Here is a 23568-nt window from a genome sequence, read left to right as displayed (position 1 = left end):
ACCCAAACAAGAAGCCGTTTCTATTCCCTTATTCTTGATTGGGAAAGGGAAATCTCCCCATATATGATTCAGTACATCCTCTGAGGAACAAATGCCTGTCAGAGGTTCCTTTTCACTTCACACCATATAAAGATGATAATGAAACCAGTTAAATCATCTGTGGGTGCACGTGCACCAACCCATCCTGAATTTAAATTGGCCCTATTATGCTATTTTAAAAGTTCCCAATACAATAGTCTCCTACAATATTTTACAATATTCAGTCTCTCTAAAGTTAACCCCTCCTTTCTGAGAGCCGACTCTGCTCTGATTGGTCAGATGCTCCAGTCTGTTTAGTGGACACGGGTTAGAAACATAACGCACATTACCATATCTGAATTTCAGCTCCGGAGGCTCAGCACTCGATACACCGTGAACAGCAACGATGCCGTCGGTTTTACCGTATCAATTTAACAAAAGTTTACAAATTTGCTTTCGCAGCACTGAAAACAGTGTCTTCTCGACATGACGAAAACAGGAACCAAAGTCCTCCAGGCCTCAACTACAACTAGTGTTTGAGGGCGGGTCAAAATAGACATTGTTCGCGGGCAACCAATAAAGACCATTGGCTGACCATAGGCATTTATGCAAAATTGTTACAATGTACTGTAGGTTCATGCAGGAAACAAGAATGGAATGACAACTCGTTTCAGGCAGTTCAGAATCGGTTCTTTCTTTTGGGTGACAATCACTCGTGCATTTTGATCTTTGAAATTTTACAGAATTTTTACTTTCACAAACAATTGTCAAACCTAATTTTCTCATTCAGTACAGGGATGTAATGTAAGTGTGAATGAGTGCTTTGAGTGAACAGAGCAACTTACACGCACTTTAATTTGTGTAAGCTGTTTTGAATGGTTGTCTGGATAGTTGTCAAGGGTTGACATGCAGTTTTGTTTTTGCGATCAGTGTTTAAACATGTGCTTTATTCTGCATCTGATAGCCCTTGTAAGTTATAAATAATGCTTTATTCTTTCTGACTGTTGACTCAGGACTGATCATGGATTTCTGTCCCCAAATGCTTTACTGTTGTTTTGCACCAGGGACTGTTTGCACATGTTATGCATGTTTGTAACATGCAAGTTTTTCTCTTTAAGGAAATTAAATTTCCATTGTTTACCTAAATAACTGGAAAAGAACACCACCAGAAGAAGTCAAATATAATACACATTATGTAGACTAGATCTTTACTGATTACCGTATTTAGTTCTGTGCTTTAATGTGTGCATGATTCTACAGTCCTTAAAGGAATAGTTGAAAACTCTGTCATCATTTACTCACCCTCAAGTTGTTTCAAACCTGTATGAATTTATTTATTTCTAAAGAAGATATTTTGAAGAATGTCGGTATAATACCAAATATCCAGTATTTGTTTTCCTACTATGGAAGTCAATGGGGTCCATCAACTGTCTGGTTACCAACTTTCTTCACAATATCTTCCTTTGTGTTCAGCAGAAGAAATAAATTCATACAGGTTTGAAACAACTTGAAGATGAGTAAATGATGACAGAATTTTAAATATTTAAGAGAACTATTCCTTTAACTTTCATGCACATGTGGTAGATTGAGTTTCACAGAGTCAAGACCCCTGTGTCTATTTTGCTTTCACAATCACTGACTACCATTCCCTTGGAGCCCACATTTTGCAGTCTATTTTTTTTTTCTATCTCCTAAGACTTGGGAAAATAACAAATCACGTCTCTGTGTTTCCTATTGTGTGTTCTTGTTTCAGCCGAAAGGGACTCTGGAGTGTGAAAACTTGTGAGTTTGTTATAGTGCATAATATTTCATCTGTATTTGCATTTTCACGTATTGTATAATTTTTTTTGTCAATCGAATGGTCTGACTTCATTAACTATCAGATTAGGGTCTGAACTGAAGACCCTAATCTGGACTGAAAGACTATTAATGAAACATCATTAAATTAAATGTACTATTTTCACTTTAAATGTACTATTTTCACTTTGGATTTTTTCCAATCCAAACAGATGCATAAAAAAAAAGAAACAAGAATTGTATTGAAAATGTAGATACCACAAAACATCTGTATTGTAAATGTAAGTCCTGTTTGCTCTGATTGATTTTCAATGAGAGGGATCTTTGAGTCTGACATTGAACTGTGGCATTTTAAATTATTGAGCATAATATTAAAAATTGATACCCTGCTAACACGCATAAACCACTGTATGAAATATATATTTCAGTAGTATGCCTTCCAATAAATGTATTACTTGACCAGTGAAAGGGTCAATAAACCACTGCTTGACAATCACGATGACTAGCCTAATTGTGTTGGATTTATGAAGCTGGATGCCATCATTATGTGGAAAGTATTAGGCAGACTTCTGTTACCCAGACAAAGCACTGTTCTCATTGAGCGGACAGATGGACCCTTTGTTTCCTATAGTTAATTTTCGTATAATATTCCAGCTAAGGCAGCATGCAGACACATGTTCCTGAAGCAGTCAAGAGGTTTAATTTGAGGAACTTTACATACGGGTACAAATTAGGGTCTGAAACATCTTCTTTTTTCAAGTAATTATATTTATTGAGTTTTTCAATATATTACGACAAAGAAAACAAACAAGAATAGCAACAACTTAAAAAGAGAAAAAGAAACCCATACAAACATTCAAATTAAATACATAGCCTATACATGCTCAGGTGTTTAAAAAAATAAAAAACTTTTCATATGGTATTTGCAGTATTAAGCCTGCTTTCCAAATCTATGCAGATTTATTTTTACAGGAAATAATAAAAATTATAAATAAATAAAAAAACATAAGAATTAACCATGCCAACATGAACAAGAATGCCAGAATTAAGCTGTCACTTAATTGGGGCTAACTTGAGACCAAAGGATGTGGTTTGTGACAAATTCCCATATAATAATAATAATAGCCTTTTTTCCCCCCAATTATTTTATATATTTATTTTTAAATTGTTTCAACATCTACATATATATATATATATATATATATATATATATATATATATATATATATATATATATATATATATATATATATATATATATATATAGGCTATATTGTGTGTGTGTGTAGGCTATATATATAATATTATTATATAATTATATAATTATTTATTTATTTTTCTTACTGTAACTTGGGTAAGAGGGTAGAATCACCTATTTTGCCATTTATAGAGGCGGATTTCTTGACCGAATATTTTACGGGGTCTTTTAATTCCTTTTTAATATCCCCATCCTGAATGATGAAGGCGTTTGCGATTTCTGAATATATATTCGGGACGAGTACTTGTTTATGAAGGGCGTGTAGTTTCTCTCTCGCGCTGGTTGTGTAGTGTTGTGAGCTGAATGGTGAATGAGGCGGTATAGAGTCGGTCCACGCGCGCTGATGCCCTTTTGTGGTGAAAGTCCTGCCATTGCACAGACACACTCACATCAGGACAGAGGGACGCAAAGAAAGAAACTGAATGTAAATGACCCATTATACTAACGGGATGGAGAGAACATGATTTGAGGGCATTAAGAAATTCGTTTTTTTTATGCAGTAGAGAGCGTCCCTTTACTGTATCACTCGCTATTGTTGTGAAGGCATAGACGCGCGGACGCTTGGAGTGTCGTGTACAGCAGCTGGACGAGTTTGCGGAGAGAGCTTTCTACCCCTGACTTTCTTTTTAGGTGCCTTCAGTTACATTTCATGTTATTTGCGTCTCATTAACTGTTGTTTCCAGGCACATCTGGTCTGTGTGACGTGAAAACGTCTCGGGTTACGACTGTAACCCTTGTTCCCTGAGGAGGGAACGAGACACTGCGTCGTTGAAAACGACTCTTTGGGGACGCTCCCTAAGCGTGCGCCTCTGAAGTATGAATGAAACTAATCCAATCCTGATTGGTGTTGCGTCGTGACGTAACATGTGACGGCATAACCGGATGCATAAAAGTGTCGCCGGCGCACACACACATTAGCCTCGCGATGAAGCAAGCCGCTCCCAGGCGTTAAGGGGCGTGGCAAGACGACGCAGTGTCTCGTTCCCTCCTCAGGGAACAAGGGTTACAGTCGTAACCCGAGACGTTCCCTTTCGTAGGGAACTCGCACTGCGTCGTTGAAAACGACTCTTTGGGGAACGAATACCCACTAGGCCACGCACCGAAAAAGCCTGTCCTAGAGTGAAGTTGATCTCAGGCACTTAAGCTAGGACGAGAGCACTCGTGCGCCAGACGCACTAAGGAGGTGAAGACAATAAAACCTGATGAAAGTGTGCAGGGTAGCCCAACCGGCTGCCTCACAGATCTCCTGGAGGGGCACTCCCGAACGGAGGGCCCTAGAGGACGCCATGCCTCTGTTAAAATGAGCCCTTACGGCCAAAGGTGAAGGCAAATTGCGCACCTTGTAGGCCTACTTATGGTTTGTTTGGATGCCGGGAGCCCCTTATTAGGTGACCCAAAACACACTAACAGTAGGTCCGACCTCCTCGAAGAAGAGGACCCCTCAAGGTAAATACTCGGAACCCTGACTGGCAGAGCAAAGGAACCTCTCTTCTTCTGCCGACACATGAGGTGGAGGATGAAATGCTCGCAGGACCATGGACCTAGCCATGTTAGAATGCACTTAAGGCACATAGCCGGGTCTCGGGTGCAAGATGGCCTTAACTCTGCCGGGGGCAAAACCCCAAGCAAGCTGGCGTTAGTGCCAGGGCTTGGAGATCTCCCACTCTCTTAATAATTTCAAGAAACAGCTAAGAGAAAGGCTATCTTGAACGTGAGGTCCTAGGCGAAGCCGACTGGAGGGATTCGAAGGGAGCCAGGGATAGCCCTTCGAGAACCACCACCAGGTCCCAGGAAGGACCTGACCTCCATGTACCATGGAGAAATAGTATGACCCGTTGGTGCCTCCCCAAAGGCCCATCACTCAGTGGTGCATGGACCGCCGAACTGGCAGCCACGTACACCTTAAGTGTGGACGGGGAGAGACCCGCAGAGAAACGATCTTGAAGAAACTCCAGAACTGAAGCCACTGGGCAGTTAACTGGATCTAACTCATGTTCTCTACTCCAAGTGGAAAAACCTACCACTTGAGGCCATATAATCTCATAGTAGACGGAGCCCTAGAGCAAAGTATGGTTTTGACCATCCCAGCTGATAGACCGGCATCTAGGTACTGGACCCCCTCAGGGGCCAGACCCACAATTTCTACAGCTCCGGGCGAGGGTGGAATATTGTGCCCTCCGCCTGAGACAACAGATCCCTCCTCAGAGGAATCTGCCACGGCGGAGCTATCAGAAGTGAAAATATGTCTGAAAACCATACTTGGGCCGGCCACAACGGGGCTATCAGAAGAAGACTGATGCCCTCCTGACGAACCCTCTCCAGGACTCCCGGGAGCAGAGCGATCGGGGGAAAAGCATACAGGCGAAGCCTCAGCCAAGCCTGTACCATGGCATCCAACCCCAGTGGGGCTGGATGAGTGAGGGAGAACCAAAGTGGACAGTGGGACGTCTCTCGAGACGCAAACAGATCCACTTCCATTGGTCCAACCTCTGCCATATCAACTTCACCACCTCTGGGTGAAGTCTCCATTCCCCGGGCCTCAGCCCCTGCCTCGACAGGATGTCTGCTCCCTGATTCTGAACCCTCGGGACATATATTGCTCTAATAGATAATAATTTCCCCTGGGACCATAGATTAATCTGATGCGCCAGTCTGGATAGAGGGCGCGATCTGAGTCCCCCTTGTCGGTTCAGATAAATTGATGTCTGGGAGGAAGCTCCTCAGAGCCCTGAACACAGCCAACATCTCTAGGCAAAATATATGCCAAACATGTTGATGGTTCTGCCACAGACCCCTGGCAAAGCGGCCATCCATGACCGCGCCCACGCCAGTGAAGGAGGCGCCTGTCGAAACGGTTTTCCGGCGACATGACGCTGCTAACACTGGCCCTTGGGACAGGAACCAAGGTTTCTTCCATATTAATTAGGGAAACGAAGGCATCGGCGCGTAACCCTGATTGTTCGGAACGGATTCCCCCTTGGGGAAATCCCCTTGGCTATCAGCCACCACTGAAGGAGCCTCATGTGTAGAAGGTCCAAAAGGTATTATGTTGGACACAGCTGCCATGATGCCCAGCAGTCTTAGAAATTGCTTTACAGTGATGGCCTGGCCTAGCTTTATCCCAGATGCCATGGCCCAGATGGACTCGATACACGCGGAAGACATATGTGCCGACATTGTATCTGAGTTCCATACCACGCCCAGAAACGTAGTTTTCTGAGCTGGTACCAACACGCTTTTCTTCGTGTTGAGTCTCACCCCCAAGCTCGGGAACACGGCCAAGGACGACATCTCGATGCCGAACTACCATTGCTCGAGACTGAGCCAGAATGGGCCAGTCGTCGATTCAATTAAGTGTGAGGATGTCCTGAAGTCTCAGTAGGACCAGAGCTGCATCCATACACTTGGAGCTTTTGTGAGGGGAGAGTGCTAGGCCAAACGGAAGAACCCGAATTTGGTACGCTTCGCCCCCGAAAGCGAACCTCAGGAACCTCCTGTATATTGGAAGGATGGAGCACGGAAGTATGCGTCTTTTAGACCTATCGTGATAAACCAGTCCTCGGACCTGATTTGATTCACGATGAGCATCTTGAACCTGAAGCTCCTCAGAGAACGATTTAAGTGACTCAGATCTAAAATCGGCAGGAACCCTCCATTCTTCTTTGGAACTATAAAGTACCGGCTGAGAAATCCGGACTCCCTGTCTGGAGGAGGAACCCATCATATGGCCTCTCTGACCAGTAAAGAGTATACTTTTTGTTCCATCACCCAATCCTGCTTATACGCAGGACCCATGCAGATATGTTGGGTAAGCGTTTGACACGCTTCAACAAAATCTATTACGGGAACCAGCCCCTTGAGGCTGGTTTCGGGTATTCTTTGAGCATTGTTCTCGACCCCCTGAAGCAGATGACCGGCAGGGATTAGTCGAGACCGATTTTGTAACCATAGTCAATGCCCTTTTTCAAGCTTTTTGGAGCGAACACAACAGTATGCGTTCGCTGGAAACTGATGTGGCCCGAAGCGTCTTGGACGGCGGGCAACCACATAGTTTTCCTGAGGGCTCCGCTGTGAGAACAACCTCAGTTGCTCTACAACGGGGGGGAGGGAAAGGGTCTAATTTTCATTTCAGGTAGAACCTCTTTCCTGAAGCCCTCTTGCCTGAAGGACGGCCCTCAGGTCATCCTTCTGATCAAAAGAGCGAGATAAATTTATCTGTTGCCAAACTCCAGAGGGAGGGGCTCTAGAGGAAGGAGTGGGGTTTATCCCATGACTTAGATAACTCATTATACAAGTCAGGAAAAATAAATAAATCAATAAAAATGGTAAGCTCCGGCGCTGATGTTGTGATTGTTGCTGCAGGAAGTGTTCACTTATTTCCTTTCTTAGTTATTTATTAAGCGCTTCCTGTCTAACATGTGGCCAGTTAATTTTCATCTGGCCACAGCACGGATCACAACACGCTATTAAGCCTCGATGTTGAAGATTTTTTATTTTAACATCGGGTGCTTGTCATGGGCAGAAGAAGCCGCATCGCGGGCTTAGAACCATTCGAATGAGAAAGTGCCGCAGCAGTCTCACTCTCATCAGCAAAATTCATATTTTATTATTTATTTTATTTACGAACCCCACGATCTGAGTCGCGGACCTGAACAACGGAGAACGTGAGCTGGCGAGTCTAATTCACGTTCATCCGCCTCGATGCTGAACACACCCACTCCCTCAGAAGCAGATAGTTCAAACATCAGGTTCTCATCACGGGCAGAAGAAGCCGCAGCGCGGGCTTCTGCACCATGAACGGGAGCCCCAGAACCTTTAAATAGGGAATGAGAAAGTGCCGCAGCAGTCTCATTCTCATCTGCAAGATCCTATCGCGAACCCCGCGATCTGATTCGCCGCGCGCGAGCTGTGTGAACTTAACTCACGCTCACCCGCCTTAATGCTGAACACATCCACTCCCTCAGAAGTGTATAGTTCAAACATCATGTTCTCATCACGGGCAGAAGAAGCCGCAGCGCGGGCTTCTGCACCATGAAAGGGAGCCACAGAACCTTCAAATAGGGAATGAGAATGTGCCGCAGCAGTCTCATTCTCATTTGCAAGATCCCCGTGAACCCCGCGATCTGAGTCGACGCGCCGCCTCAACGGACGCGGGACCCGAACCGCGGGTAACGCGAGCTGGTGAATTTAACTCACGCTCCTCCGGCCGCCTCGATGCTGAACACATCCACTCCCTCGGAAGCAGATAGTTCAAACATCGAGGTCTCGTCACGGGCAGAAGAAGCCGCAGCGCGGGCTTCTGCACCATGAACGAGAGCCTTAGAACCTTCAGATGAAGAATGAGAAGGTGCCGCAGCAGTCTCATCCTCATCTGCAAGATCCCTTTGCGAACCCCGCGATCTGAGTCACCGCGCCGCCTCAACGGACGCGGGACCTGAACCACGGGGAACGCGAGCGCAGTACTGATAGGGAGTGTTTCACAGAGATCACAGACAGCCCCCTCGAGAGCTGCCCGTGAGTGTGTTACACTCCAAAACAATTCACACACAACTGATGCGTGTCCCCACTCGTAATATATTTTGGGCAGGGGTGCACACATCTAATGAATTGCTCACTCGCCATAATACAGTGACTGGATCAGACAGACAACACCAAATAAGACAGACAAAAACAGAGAGCGCTTGCTGAAGAGCGAAAGCTAATGTGTGTGTGCGCCGGCGACACTTTTATGCATCCGGTTATGCCGTCACATGTTACGTCACGACGCAACACCAATCAGGATTGGATTAGTTTCATTCATACTTCAGAGGCGCACGCTTAGGGAGCGTCCCCAAAGAGTCGTTTTCAACGACGCAGTGCGAGTTCCCTACGAAAGGGAACTATTTTCTTGGATACGCTGTTGGATTTGGATGCGTTTGGGTGGTGATTCATATAGCCTACTCGTCAACTTCCGATAATGTTTCTCAACTCTCAAGACACATTGATGGTTTGAAGAGCATTGGGAGACTGAACTTTTAAATCAGGAGCTGGTATTCCTCTTGAAGGATGCCCATAGACAGACTCGCTGACATGGAGGAAAAACTTCGTATTTTGGAGGATCTCAATATGATATACATTCGTCAGATCGCCCTGAGTTTAAAGGTAAAGGTATTCTCATAACCTGGCTTGATATTTATTCCTCATTTGACATCTGAAGTAGGTCTGAATTTTGTTATTTGCCCTTTAATTAAATCAGATATTAAAATGCAATAAAAAAATCATACAAACTATTTCTATAGCAAGTGCTTTCCAAATACAATAACTAAGAATACATGTAATTGCTCTGTTATGAAATGAAAAATCTTAGTTTGGCCTTAAGTCAAGATTTAAAAAGTCTGAAGATCTAATTAAATACTTTTTGTGCTGAGGTGTGAGAGATCACTTTAATGTCTTGCTCCATTTTCCTGTGTGGTGAAGTTGTATCTCGCTCTTACAATGATGTTGATACAATGTGTTTGATTGCTCATGTTAGTTTGGTGTGTTCAGTCTTGGCAGTAATGCTTTAAACAGAGAAGCAGCAGCACTATTTCTCAAATGGTCCTGCTCTGCAGCTGCAATCGCACAAGACAGAGTCTCAGACTCTCATGGGATGAAAGTGTGTGTTGTTGGACCTTATTGCCTGGTTTGTGAATTGTGGGTGTTCCGTGCCTGAACTGCAAAATGAACAAATTAATATGAGCTCTTTTGCAAGTGCGTCCACTGAGACTTAATTTGACTGGCCTTATCTTTGAAAACATTTGCACACTTGGTGATATTATCGCTGTGAACATACAGATCTTATGCTAAAGTCAAGCTATGAGAAGTGTGGAAAAAAGCCCCTTTCTTCCTTCGTCAGTGTTATGCCAGAGACCCCTATACTGCTATACTTTAGGCAGTGGTTCATGGTGTACTTTTTAATTTACTACTTAAAAAGCAGGAGGCACATGATAAACTATATGATAACTATCAAAGTGCATATCAAATACCATACTTAAAAAAAAAAAAAAGTAAAACCTGCTTTGGTTAGGCGTCTTTTTGTCCCGCAGCTGTTGTGTGTTAGGAACGCCTCACTGAATGACATGCTGAACACCCCCGTCGCTGCCCTGAGCTCTATGGGGTTTTGTGTGGGTGACCAAACTGGGCTTCTTCTCGCCACTCATGCTGAGATCACACCTCACTCCTCCAGGGTGCCTGTGCTCCTCGCCGAGTAGACAGATTATGTACTCACTATTCCTACAATGTGACCCTAAATTTGAAGCCTAAGATAAAGAAAGGACATGGAGGCGCTTCCTTTGAGCTGAAGGACATCTTCATAAATTCCTGGTGCATTTAATATACTTCATGGTCATGCATCTCAAAGTTGGCAGTCTTGAGTTCTCAGAAGTCAATTAGCTTCAAGCCTGTGTCAGTTTGAAAGGGACTCTGTATTTGAATTTAATCGCTCATGTGATCTTCATGTAAAAAATGGACTCTTTGTATGATATTGCAAAATGCTGCCCACTGCAGCTTTAGTAATTTGTTTCCTGTAGACAGGTTGGATTCCTTCTAAATTAGGGTTGGACACGAGAACTTGACATGGTAATGATTGATTATGAAAACACAATAATTTCATGAATTTTAAATGTATTGTAATGCTTAATTTATAATTGTGTGCTCATAGTGGTATCACATGAGTTGTTTATCTTTCAATCGAATCGGTTAGAGATTTGAGGCAGGGGCAATAACAGATATTCATGTGCTACTATACTGAAAAACAACAGCTTGTTACAGTTACAAAAACAATAAATGTTACAGCATGGATGCAATATTGATTAGAAGTGACAGTGAAGTTATAATGTTAAAAGATTTCAATTTCAAATAAATGCAATACTTTTGAACTTTCTATTCATCAAAAAAATTCCTGAAAAATGTATCACAGTTTCCACAAAAGTATTAAACGGCACAACTGGTTGTAACATTGATAATAATACAAATATATTTTTGTTGTATTTTGGTCTTCCACCTATAATCTCCAAAACCTCTGAACAGTGTCTTTTGGCTGGCAGTAAGACGTTGTGAACCCCATGTTGTTGTAAAGATTAATTTAAAGAGGAAAATCTTTCTGGGCTGTCTGACAGCATAAAATGCTAGATGATTTTGCTTAGCCAGAGTTTGCTCAAGGGGGTGATATATTCTCCAGTGCTGCGGAGGCAGGAACCTGTGGTTTTCGGAATGATTAGGGACTACTGTTAGCGCTAGCATTTGCAGTCAGGTTTTTCAAGTTTTAACAAGTCCATTTCAGAATCAAGGCAGCCAAATTCTTGGCACTACATGAACATTCCTCTCGTGTCCTTCCTTTACGATGTCTCTGTCTCCTGAAAACCAGGAGAACACTTCCCCGGTGTCGTCACAACCTTTTGTTGCTGCAAAACCGTGATCCATAGCCTGCTTGTAGTGATGGGTGATGGGAACAGGAAATAGCTGAGCTTAATGAGAGTAATTGGCTGGTATGATGTCATATCTGCTTGACACACACTGCCTGACCACACATACAATAGCATGCTGTAGATATGGACATGTCTTTGTGAGGACTCCGTAATTGCTCAGTCATAGTGCTTAAAGGATAATTCCGGTATTTAACACCTTGAGTCTATATTGTAGTTTGTTTTGGATGAAAAAGAGTGGTGGACAACATTTTTTTTTACAATGGTTCCTCTCTCGAGTTTTTGACTATAAAAGAATTGGCCATGGACCCATTTAACATTGGAGTCAATGTGCATGTCCGAAAATGTCATTAAAACAACCTTTAACATTAGTTTTCAAAACTGTGCAACTCACCGAGTGATTAGTGATGTTAGTTGATGTTCCAGAAACAAAAAGTGTTGCGAAATACAGTTTCTGTCGTGTTTTATTCGTCATTTTGTAAAATCCCATTGAATTCTGTTGAAGGACTGAGTGCTCGTTAATATAAATGCGCTACCGGAAACGGAAAGGGGGCTGTTTACATTTGGTCGATGTAGTCTTTTTGCTCGCTTCCGTTTCTCATAAGGCTAGCGAGCAGAGCAACTGTGAGAAAAGTAAGCGAAATAAAAAAACTAAATATTGAAAGACGTGACCACTGACCAGTGCAATATGAAGTTGAACTCGACTGTGACCGTGAGTGTCCCGCGAGACATAAACATCGGTTATCGCCATCAAGTGGTCGGGAGTGTGCTAACGCTTCAGATTCAAATATTGAGCGGAAGTTACACGGTTGTGAAGTGTCTGAAAAAATAGTTCCACTATAGCAAAATAAACGGATTGGAATCATATATTGCGACGATATATTGTTTATAATCATCAACGAACACCACTAACCACTCGGTGAGTTTAACAGTTTTGTAAACGAACATTATTGGCTGTTTTAATGACATTTTCGGACATGGCCATTGACTCCAATGTTAAATGGGTCCATGGCCAATTCTATTATAGTCAAAAACTCGAGAGAGGAACCATTGTCAAAAAAATGTTGTCCACCACTCTTGTTCATCCAAAACAAACTACAATATAGACTCAAGGTGTTAAATACCGGAATTATCCTTTAATACCGTGGCTTGCCCTTGCTCTTTGGTTCCTGCCTGAGGAGTGATGGGATTTGGTCACTTTCTCTATTTAGCTTGCTGATGGTAAACCTAGAGCTGAAGAATGCATTTCTCTTTTCCCAGAAAATTGCAACAACAAAAAAAGTTTGTTCAATGAACTTAATTAAATCAAGGAAAACTTTTCCATGCAATTAGTTTAGGTCGGTACAACAAGAATAAAGCGTTTATTGTTATTTGTTTATTTAACCAAATAAAGTTTTGTTGAACCATCTCAATAAATTTAACTTCCTGCAGTGTCATACTAACTAGCAATAGAACATTTTAGTATTCTAAAGACAATTTTGTTTATAAAACTTATAGGATGAGCAAGTAAGAAAAAACTGGTCAATTAGCACAGTTTTTTCCTCATCAACTGACAACATGGTTGTTTGTAACCACAACCTAAACACAGGTGCAATGCAACCACAAAACTAAAAAACATAAACACTTCTAAATCTCCAACAGAACTAAACTTTAAGCACTAACAAGTTGTTCTCTTTACTGAAAAACATAAAATAACAGGTAATTTCCACATTTACTTTCCTAATGCATCCCCACGCAAGCATGCTGGGAACTACAGATCCACTGTACAGTTAGTTATGCCAATAAAAATGATTCATGTAGTCCCAACTCAAAATGATTGGTAACTTCATTTTTACTAATTTAAGTGGATTTAACATAATCATATTAATTTGTGACAAAAAGGCAAAGAATTAAGTTGCTTCAGCACATTTTAACAAAATAATTTGAACAAGCATTTTTCTTTTTTGAGTGCTCTGTCTCTGTATCAAAAACATTGTTTGTTTGAACATCCAGTCTAGCCCAACAACAGCAACACTGGCTCAACCAATAATATTATGGTCTCTTTTCACATCTTTTCACAATAGATGTACATGCGAGACCTTAGCAAATATGACCACACCAACAGTAAACTAATAGAATACTTCTAGAAATACAATTAAAAAACGTTGCAAGGACACAACGAGCTTAAATTGAGCAAAAGTGAAAGTAAAGGTATTTACAAAAGAGTTCGGTTTAAAATAATTTTGGTTTACAATGACATGGCTAACTTATATTAATAAAAAAAATCATGAGAAAAACATCAGCTTCAACATTATTACATTATTTGCCATCTAGCAAAGCAATTCACAGTGCTTTAATTCCATGTGACAATCTCTTGAATGTGCTCAAGGGCATTATGATAATCAAGCAACAATGTGATCTTTATATTTCTTCAGTTCCCTGTCGCCTTTTCTGTGGAATGAGTCAATAAAACTCTTTCCATTCACACAGCTTGTTTACATGGATCTGTAGCAGATACAGAGCTCTCTCTATACTCTCTCAGCAGTGTGTTTACCAGGGTTCCTCCTCTCAGGTGGATCAGTGTGGCCTTTGTGTGTCCATCCCAGCAGGAATGATACCTGCTGCTCACGTTAATTTCTTATGTTGTGCAACTAAAATGACCCTAGAAGAATGTTATTGTGTTAGCACAAGAAAAAAGGACCTCATAACTCTGGCCTCCACCCATGATGTCCTGTGGGTCTTTGAACTCCAGCCAGAGCATGATGAAATGCTTGGGAAAGGGCAGACCTCTCACCTCACCTAGAATCCCAGTGTGACCTGAATCCACCTCAGATAATCACCACACGTCAGCAGGTACAGGTGTCAAATTTGGCCCAATAGTAGACGACTCTTGATGCTTGTTTTTACCTCCCAACAAGTTCTTAACTGTATAATGTGGGATATGAAGTGTCACCGCACCACCCATTTCTTTGTTTGAACATCCACGATAATTGTCAAATATAACTCTGGAATGCTTAGTTTAAGCTTAGTTTAGCATTTAGTTAAGATGAATGAACTCCAGCGGTGAGCCCGAGCCAAACGTGACTCTCTTCAGGGTTCATAAGGTTAGAGGTCATCATTGTGCGCATGCCAGAGCCATTTACTGTGTCGTTTGCCCATTCATCCATAGTAAAACAAGGTCTTCTTTTCAGTCTATTGGTTCAGCTGGAAAGGTGTTTAACTAGCTTTGTTATGGATTGTGAGGTTTAAAGGCCCTGACGTACTTAAAACAAAGTTATTTTTTTGTTCTTCGCTTAGGGGTAGATGTTCGAAATAGCTGAGCATACTGTTTTACTGTTATAGCGAACATCGTGACACCATCCAAACTGCTGGGAGCAGAGTTTAGATTAATATGTACTGTGCGCTTTCCTCTCAATAACAGAATTTACAAAATTGTCAGCGGTGAGAAAACGGCAGTTGAGAAAGCATCTAATCATTGCGATTTGCATATGCCAAGCCGTTTCGAATGTCAGAATGTCAAACAAATAATAACGTCACACCAGTTCGTTCTTGGATTTCACTGAAGTATATCAGAGCCATACAATTCAGTGTTATTCATCAACAGATTTCTTTATTGATTTTTGTCAAGAAATAAAGCAAGAGTCAGTGTTTCCCCTAGGATTTTTTTAGGGGGGGTGGTTGACCCCCCGAAACTACTAGTGTCGTGGAGCGGGCGTGGATACGTGGTGTTGTCATAGACGTGGCGTGCGAGGCGGGTCGCCCCCTCAAAACAATGGTAGGGGAAATACAGAGAGTACATGACCACTACTGCTTTGCTTCTTTTCAAATAACCCCATTCTCAACATACAAACTGGGTTTCAAGGAGTCTTTTTCGTGACTAGGCTCTACAAGGCTCTGGCGCTCCTCATGCCCTCCAGGCGGGGTGGGGTATTGGGAGGAGGGCATAGGCTGGTAGTGAAAGAGGGCATTGTAGTTGGTCACCCACGCCTCAGCACAGCCTCTATCGTTCCTGGCCTGGGCCTTGGTGTAGTCAGGAACAGGGCTGAATGGACACTCTGTGTGCAGGAACCAGCCAAATGCCTCGACTCAAGCCAGCTTCCTTTGGAAAACACCTCCCAGCATTCAGTGTGTTAGAGGAGACCACCATTTCTCACCCTGTCTGCTTACTTTATTACCTATCCCTTCTTTTCTGCCCTGATTGGGCTTTCTAGATGTTGTTCTTTTAGAAAATGAGCTTCATTTTTCTAAGATAAGACCTGCTGTTGAATCTGTCGAATCTCCACCATTGGAGTTCAGTTAATGGGCATATATGTTTCTTACAGAATGGAAGATTTTCTGTCTATCCAATTTCACTGACGAGCTTTTCCGTATCAATACATCATTGACCCATGGGTGCCGCGTTATACGTGTTGCCACTTACAGAGGACTGAGGAAAAAGGCCTATTCACACAATGACCAATATTCTATTAAAAAAATTAGTGTGATAAACATTTTAATTTCTAGACCAACATGAGCATTTGCTTGTTGTCAATGCGACAGCTTTTACGGAGAGGTATTCTAAACTCTTCCTTGGCACTACGAATAAAAACTGGTCAACCAATAACATTTGTGCTTTTGATCACATGACCAGCCACAGAGCTGCTGCTGGTTCATAAAACTACAACTTGGTGGCACTCGCGGACAGACTATTTGGAATGAATAAATGAATGAGACATTTATATAGTGCTTTATGTAATACTGTACACCCAAAGTGCTTTACAATCACATCAGGGAGTCTCATCTCAACCACCACCAGTGTGCAGCATCCAGTTGGATTTTGCTTAGCACCAGTGAAACCAGTACTCTTGTATTTTTTGTTTGATTCACTCCATAGTGAATATAAAAATCTGAAAGGCTTTTCGAAAATGTAAATACTGTTTGAATTTCTTCTCTGTAACAAATGGGTGTCAGAAACATTAAGTTGTACTGTTTAGTGTACCAGGGATATTTCTGCTTTTCTATAAGCACCACCTACAGTACTGTCAGTGAGTGAATATGTATTTTCATTTAGCCCATCTAGCTTTTTTTCACATTGGTCTGAATAGGCATATCACATGCAAAAATCAATCGGTTTACTCCATCAGTATTTTAAGGTTTCTATTCTGCATTCCCTCTGTAACATTACAGTTCCGAAAATGGATTGATTAGAAAATGTATTTGAGGTGCAGAGAAGAGTGTCAGTCTGGTATTTGCCCTCTAATCATAGCCAATACAGCCTGTGCATAGCACTTTATTTTTTTATACACAAGATTTTGGCCAAGAGTATTAAACGACAGGAAAAAACTGAGCGCCCTCATAGCTACAATAAACTTTCTAATCGGAAAGTGCCTGCCTCAAATTTTGACCATTAATGACTGACAAAACAAAAATATCAGACACTCGCTTTTGAAAAAACCTTTTAACTCCATTTGAGCTTGATTTGGGGAAAATGTTAAAGGGGTGGTAAAATGCCATTTTCACAAGATAGGTAAAATAAATCTCTGATGTCCCCAGAGTGTCTATGTGAAGTTTTAGCACAAAATACCCGACAGATATTTTTATATAGCATGTTAAAGTTGTCACTTTTTGAGGGTTTGCAAAAAACGCACCGTTTTGTGCCTGGCCCTTTAAATGCAAATGAGCTGCTGCAGAGGGCAGGGTTTCAAGAGCTCGTGTGTGTTAGCAGCTGCGATTACCTCACACAGACACAAATGACAGAAACTGTTCTGCCTTTAATGTTAAAACAGAGTCAGACAATGATGGAGAGACTGATGAATTTATGTTGCTGATGTGAAGATAACTATCTTCAATTAGGATATTCTGTCATGGTAATCTCTATAAATCGCTCGTATAGGAACTGTTGTGAGATGCACACAGAGTGACTTTCTATTGCATGTGAAAAGATGGATGCTAAAGTTTGAGCTGACTCACAAATGTACTCTTAACAACTTTCTCTTCTCAACATGGACCCGGGGGTGGGGTTTATGTACATTTTAGGGTTGCTGATGTCACTAACCCCTGAAGAATGTCGTGTAGTCCCTACCAGTCGTTTGTTGTAGGCCTAGTCCTTTTCTTTAAAAGCAAATATATTCCTTTGCTTTGAACTTTGAGCGTTGTAACTTTGTAGATGTTGTTTATGCTCAAACAGCAACATTACACACTAACTGAAGTTAGAAAAGTGAAATCATACTTTACCACCCCTTTAACAATGTAATGACACATGCAAGTGCCACAATACTTTTACAACATGGTGTTTAATTTTTTCCTAAATAGCGGTTCTACACTAACCTGCAATTTTCGCTAGATTCAAAACGCGCACCACGCTGGAGATTACCTGCCATTAATTTTTATAAATACTTGAATGGTTGGTGACATATCCTCGGAAAAACTAAAGTTATTTGCCTATGATGACTTGACAGATGAGCGCGGGCATTTCACTTATGTTGAATTCATGATTGGTTGACTGCCAAATTAAAATATTAAACAGAATGATAAAATAACATTATTAACCGGTTAATGGTATTTTCAAGTGTTTGATTTATTTGATTTGATTTGATTTAGTTTGTTTCTGGTTTTTGTTTTTGTTCTCTGAAACGGTTCGGGGCCTTGGGACAAACTGCTCGTCATAACAGTTTTGATGGAATGAGTTACTTTTTTTTCCTTAAGTCTTTCAGCTGGATTTGTTATTGCTTGGTTTATAATGTAGGTGCTTATGCTGTGACCTATCCCTCTCACCACCTGCAGATGAAGCCAATGGAGTTTGCTTGGCCGTTGTAATTGAATCAAGCCTCACGCTGGTGAGGAGGAGGGAATGGAACAACATGAGGGTCATTTTAGCATCAGTATAACAAACTGGCACACCTCCACCCTCTAGAGAATAGCTCGCAATTTACGGCTGTTGCTTCACAAAAGCTTCAATCAACATGGATGAGATAATGTACTTTATGCTGTTTGTTCATCCTTAGCGCAGTTTGATGGGAACCATCTGGCCAGGCTCCAGGGATAGAGCTGCTGAAGTGTGGGGAGCTTAGCTTATCAGATACAGCTGAAAAGGAACCCTTGTCCTCCTGGTACTCTGTGCTCTGGGGCTATGGAGATGATATGTGGCCTGTCTGGATGTTCATGTTCAATTTATTGCTCATTTTCAGCTTAGCACCACTTTTTCAGTATTTTTAGCCATTCCAACAAGAAAAGTGACAGAGAGAGTGAGGGGGAATGGGATTGGGACTAGTGATCAACCGATATAGTTTTTTTGATGGCCAATGCCAATATCATAGAGAGCTCGGTGGTCGTTATAAAGTCGATAAATATATCATCACACAATTTATTTTAAAATAGTAAAAAACACTATCATAACAAATGCTGCAATTAAATGTATATTTATTTTTGCATAAAATGAATTTAAATAATTTAAAATAAATAATCTGAAAATGTATCAATGTGAAAAAAGCTAGTTTTACATAAAGTACACAGAGATATAATCACTCTTCACTCGATGGCCATATTTGCTACACCTCCGGGCAGCTATTTCGGGTATCTATTTGAGTGGAAATCTCGAAAACCGAACTCACAATTAAATAACACATTGCAAATCCGCCACAAAATCTGACATGAACTGTCCCATAAATGTTATTTCTTATGCTCAAATAGTGTAAAAAAACAACAACTTATTTTGCATTTGCAGTCCTACGGTTTCTATGGGAACCTCGCGCTTTTAACGGTAACTGCAGTGACGCAATTGGCTCTTTTATTCAGAAGTTTCTCCCATTTATAAATAATAGGAGTGCACCGTCTTTGTTTATCTATAGTCTTTGTTATGACATTGCGCTAAACTGGCTGCATAGTTTGATGTTGCTCGCCCATATGTGTTAAAATAAGGATATGACCCATTCCGGATTCAAACTTCAGTCCTCTTATATGATTTTTTTTGATTCTGTACTTTAAAAAGCAGTACGATTGAGTTAGTTAATTGTTAAATAAGTTCTAAAATTATAGACTTTATAACTGAAGACTTATAGTGTGAACTGTAGAGTCACATTGATAAACTTAACCGAAATAAAAGCACACAAAACCGTGCTTGACCTTTTTAGCAGGTCATTATGTTCCCTCAGAGTAATACAGAATTGCGTTATATGGTACTCTTGCCCAGGTATGTGCCGACATTGATATTACTCATTTATTTTTTATTAAAACATGATTTATGTCACTATTGCAAAACTTTGACCTGTTCTCCAATTTCGCAAACCATTCATTTGAGATCTCTCCTCCTTTAACCTCCCCGCAGTGAAGTGGCACCTCTTCATGATCTAGTGCTCAGGCATCTGTCAGTACCTATGAAATAGATGAGCTACAATTCTTTTCTTACATCACCACCAAACCTCTCCTTTAGATTTATGGCTCCACCAGTGGAAATAGATTTTCCTTGTGCGAACAGTTAAGCAGTGTCAGCCTCCAGCTCCATCGATCCGACTCCTGCTGTCCGTGTAGCGGCAGTTGCTGACGTCCACTTGGGCTGACGATAAGGTTTGAGAAGAACAGACTGTCTGTTTGTGTCTGTTGATGTCGTTGGTACAAACCCCTGATGTCATCCAACTTTGTAGTTCATAGTTAAACTGGAGGTCGGGCAAGAGTGCTCCCTTTGTAAAATTACTTGTTTGGATCCTTTTGTAAAGCCGTGTTGATGAGGGTCACATAGTTTGGCGTCCGTGCACTATGGAAAGGGTCTTCAATAAAATAACCATTATCACCATTAGATTTTAATTAAATTTTTATGGGTGCATTTAAAGTAGGATCTTTACTCTACAGTCCAGTTATGGGCCTTGGTTCACCACCAGTCAGCTGTAAAATATTACAGTAGCTACTATAAATACCAGTAGATCTGCTAGGTGTTAAATTACTTTCATATTAAATATGCTTTAAATGAGATGAGTACGGCTCATTTAAAGGTATAGTTCACCCAAAAATGAAAAATCTGCCATTATTTACCCTCATGTTGTTCCAGTATGATTTTTTTTTCTTTCTTTTTTCCTGCGGAACACAAAATATATTTTGAAGAATGCTGTGAACCAAATCATTTTGTTATCCATTTACTTTCATAAGGTATCCATATCTCCTTTCATGTTTCACAGAAGAAAGAAAGTTTCCGACGGGTTAAAGACATTAGTGTTTACATTACTATCCCTTTAAGACATGCAGAGGTGCCCTTATTTACTTATCAGAATGTTCTGTATAGGTTTTTATCCTTTCTATATTCAACCTTAACTTTTTTTTTGGAAACTGAATCTGGTCAGCTGCCCAGTACATAATTTGTCTCTTTCAAACAAGCAGATAAAATGGGCCGGCCTTCATGAAGACTAGATGCATGTGTATGTAATCTTGACGTGATCAAGAATCCTTTAGGTTAATCCAGCTTACTGTGCTACTGTGTAGATGATGCAGGAGCCGTACACTGTCTCCCATTGGCTAAGAAATGGGGATGACTAGTCTTAGGGATAAGGTGGCACCTACTCCATAGATTAACCATTTGTTTGACTAACCAATTATCATGCGTCTATCTGTCTTTAAAACTTTTGTTTTGACAAGTTTTTACATTTATTTGAAATTCTGTTATGAATGGAATGATATAGGCTATATATGAAGACATGCAAAAGCCTCTATGTCCGTCGAAGGTTTTTGTTTAATATTAAGGCTCTTATGTATAGGTTTCTACCCAAGTACCGGCATTTCTGAATGGGCTGAGGGAGGGATTTAGTGAGTTGAAGTGAAAGTATTTGATGAACGTATACTATGTGCGGAGAGCATTCACTCAATATTATTATCTCATTTTTGACAAAGGTGGCTTTTAGAGACTTTTGCATCGGAGGTCTTCATATATGTGTGTGTGTGTGTGTGTGTGTGTGTATATATATATATATATATATATATATATATATATTAAAACCTCCTCTATACCTACCTCTATACATTTAAATTTGAGTTTTAATCCTGCATCCTGTTTGCATCCTGACTCAGTTACATTTTAGAAATTGAATTTAAAAGCCCTTCTTAATTCAGTTCGAATTGTTGCACAACACTGCAGGACGCAGTGGTAAAAGTTCTTGCATGGCATTTTTTTCCTATGAAATTCCTTTTGTTGTTGCTGCTTTTCGGGATGTTGCCAGTAGACTTTATGATTTTAATCAATACTGGGCTTTCAATCATCTATAGTACAGTGCTTGGCTTGTTGCACTAATGCCAAAATCAATACTTCCAAAAGCCTTTTAGTAAATCCACTGATTGAACACCACCATTATCAGCTTGTGTTTTCAGCTCTAGGTATATTATCTGCTGCTCAAATGTGTATTTTCAGAGATCCCAGTGATTATTCATAACTGCTCATTGTAGCGTGTACTGTTGTAAATTGTTAAATTTTACCCTTACTCACAAATTTCTCAATGTCTGCTAAGGGACACTAACTGAACTAACGTACTGTAAATGTACATCAAACACAATGGGTTGTATATATTTATACATAAAATAGGGATTTGTATACTTGGATATGCCACTGTTTATGAGAATATATTGCCATTGGGGGTTTGTTTCCTTTCATTCTGTTATGAAATTGGGGAGATTTTAAATATATCATGTTGTGGTGCTCTTGTTGTGGTCTGTGGTCAACTTCCAAACCACATTGCTCATTTCCTGCCTCAATGCACAGCCCCTCCTGAGGGCGAAAAAAAAGCTAGCTGTATGTTATCTGAGAATTTATTGGTATTACAACAATACAATGTGACATTACAATGCAGTACAATGCACCTGTGACATCAGGACCAGTAAGAACTTAACAAGATGGAAGAAGAGACACTGTTTTAGATGCTGTATATGGCGAGGAAGGAAACAAACTTCAGAGACTAGGTCAACACGCCTCAGATAGGAAACAAGATTTTGTTTGCTTGGGAAAAAAACATTCCTTCCAATGAGAAAGTAAATACGGTATAAATCAGAAATCACAAGCCAATAAGGGAGAGTTTGGGAAGGTTATAAAGGCTAAGCACCCAACTTAATGCACTCACTCAGACTTAATTCAAAGGCAAGTGAGATCATTTTTAAATCTGTTTATTGTGTACAGCTTTAAGTGACTTGAACCATCAGATTGAAGCATTTAATCAGATTTTAAATGCGTTGCACTAAATCTCATCATTGTTGCCTTTAAAATCTGTCGTTGTTTTCTATATTCCAGCAGGCCACTCACTGACCTGACCCCCTGCCCTTTTGCAGTGACGTCTGGATGTTTACTTTATGCTCACAAATACATAATGCACTCACATTCCTCTCACAACACTTGGCTTCCTGTCTTAGTTTGTCTGCCTCTTTCCCACCCCCTCTCCTTCTCTTTTTGTCTTTCTTGTATTAGCACAAGGCTAATTTTACTCCATGATGGGTAGTCTGTGGCCCTGACACATTCTCTTGCTCCTTGTGACCAATAATACTGTCCGTCGCAGTTAGTGCAGCTGTTGTTGAACGGATCTTATTACTGCCCCGATGATTCTTATGAAACCATTCCTCAACTGCTGGATTTGTGTTTCCACATGGGTGTTGATGTATATGTAACAGCCTGTGGGCACATACAGTACAGAACATCCTGAGGATGTGTGTGAAATGGTGTCAGGTCAAAAATCATTTTCCCTCTAAAGCTTTCTTTCATCTCTGCATGTTTCTCACCATGTTCATCGATTTTTGGAAGACAATTCCCTACTGTCCCTCACTTCCTTTGCTTTCTCTGTTTCCCTTTCTCGCTTCTACTTGCTCTTCCGCTAACTCAATCCATTCAGCCTATCGCCTCATATCTTTTACGTTTATTCAGAATGGCATTTTGTTTTTCTTTTTGCCTATAACAACCAAAAAAGCTGTTATATAACAATGTATTTTGTTGTATAATTCAATATCACTCCACTCTTGCTGTGTGCTTTTGATTGTGTTATTCAATTACACAGTGTATCTTACAAAGGGACCCACCAGCAGCACACAGGGCCTCTTGGCATTCATCTTCATTTTGCTGGCTCACTCCTCACCTATTTT

General features: G+C 40.8%; 1 protein-coding gene across 4 annotated transcripts in view; it reads left to right on the top strand.

Moving 5' to 3' along the window:
* The window catches only part of rtkna (rhotekin a), an 80888-nt gene that overhangs the window by 21044 nt on the left and 36276 nt on the right, over positions 1-23568 (top strand). The window contains exon 1 of one of the 4 annotated variants that reach the window (XM_079607245.1): positions 9075-9214. The exons of the other annotated variants lie outside the window; for them this stretch is intronic. Within the exon in view, the coding sequence (XP_079463371.1) occupies positions 9119-9214 (96 nt within the window). The 5' untranslated portion in view covers positions 9075-9118. Of the gene's footprint in view, positions 1-9074; positions 9215-23568 lie in introns of those variants that run through there. 4 annotated transcript variants of the gene reach the window in all.

This window comes from Phoxinus phoxinus, assembly GCF_949152265.1.
Source record: "Phoxinus phoxinus genome assembly, chromosome: 3".
Taxonomy (NCBI): Eukaryota; Metazoa; Chordata; class Actinopteri; order Cypriniformes; family Leuciscidae; genus Phoxinus; species Phoxinus phoxinus.
This window is presented reverse-complemented; position numbering and strand designations above follow the sequence as displayed.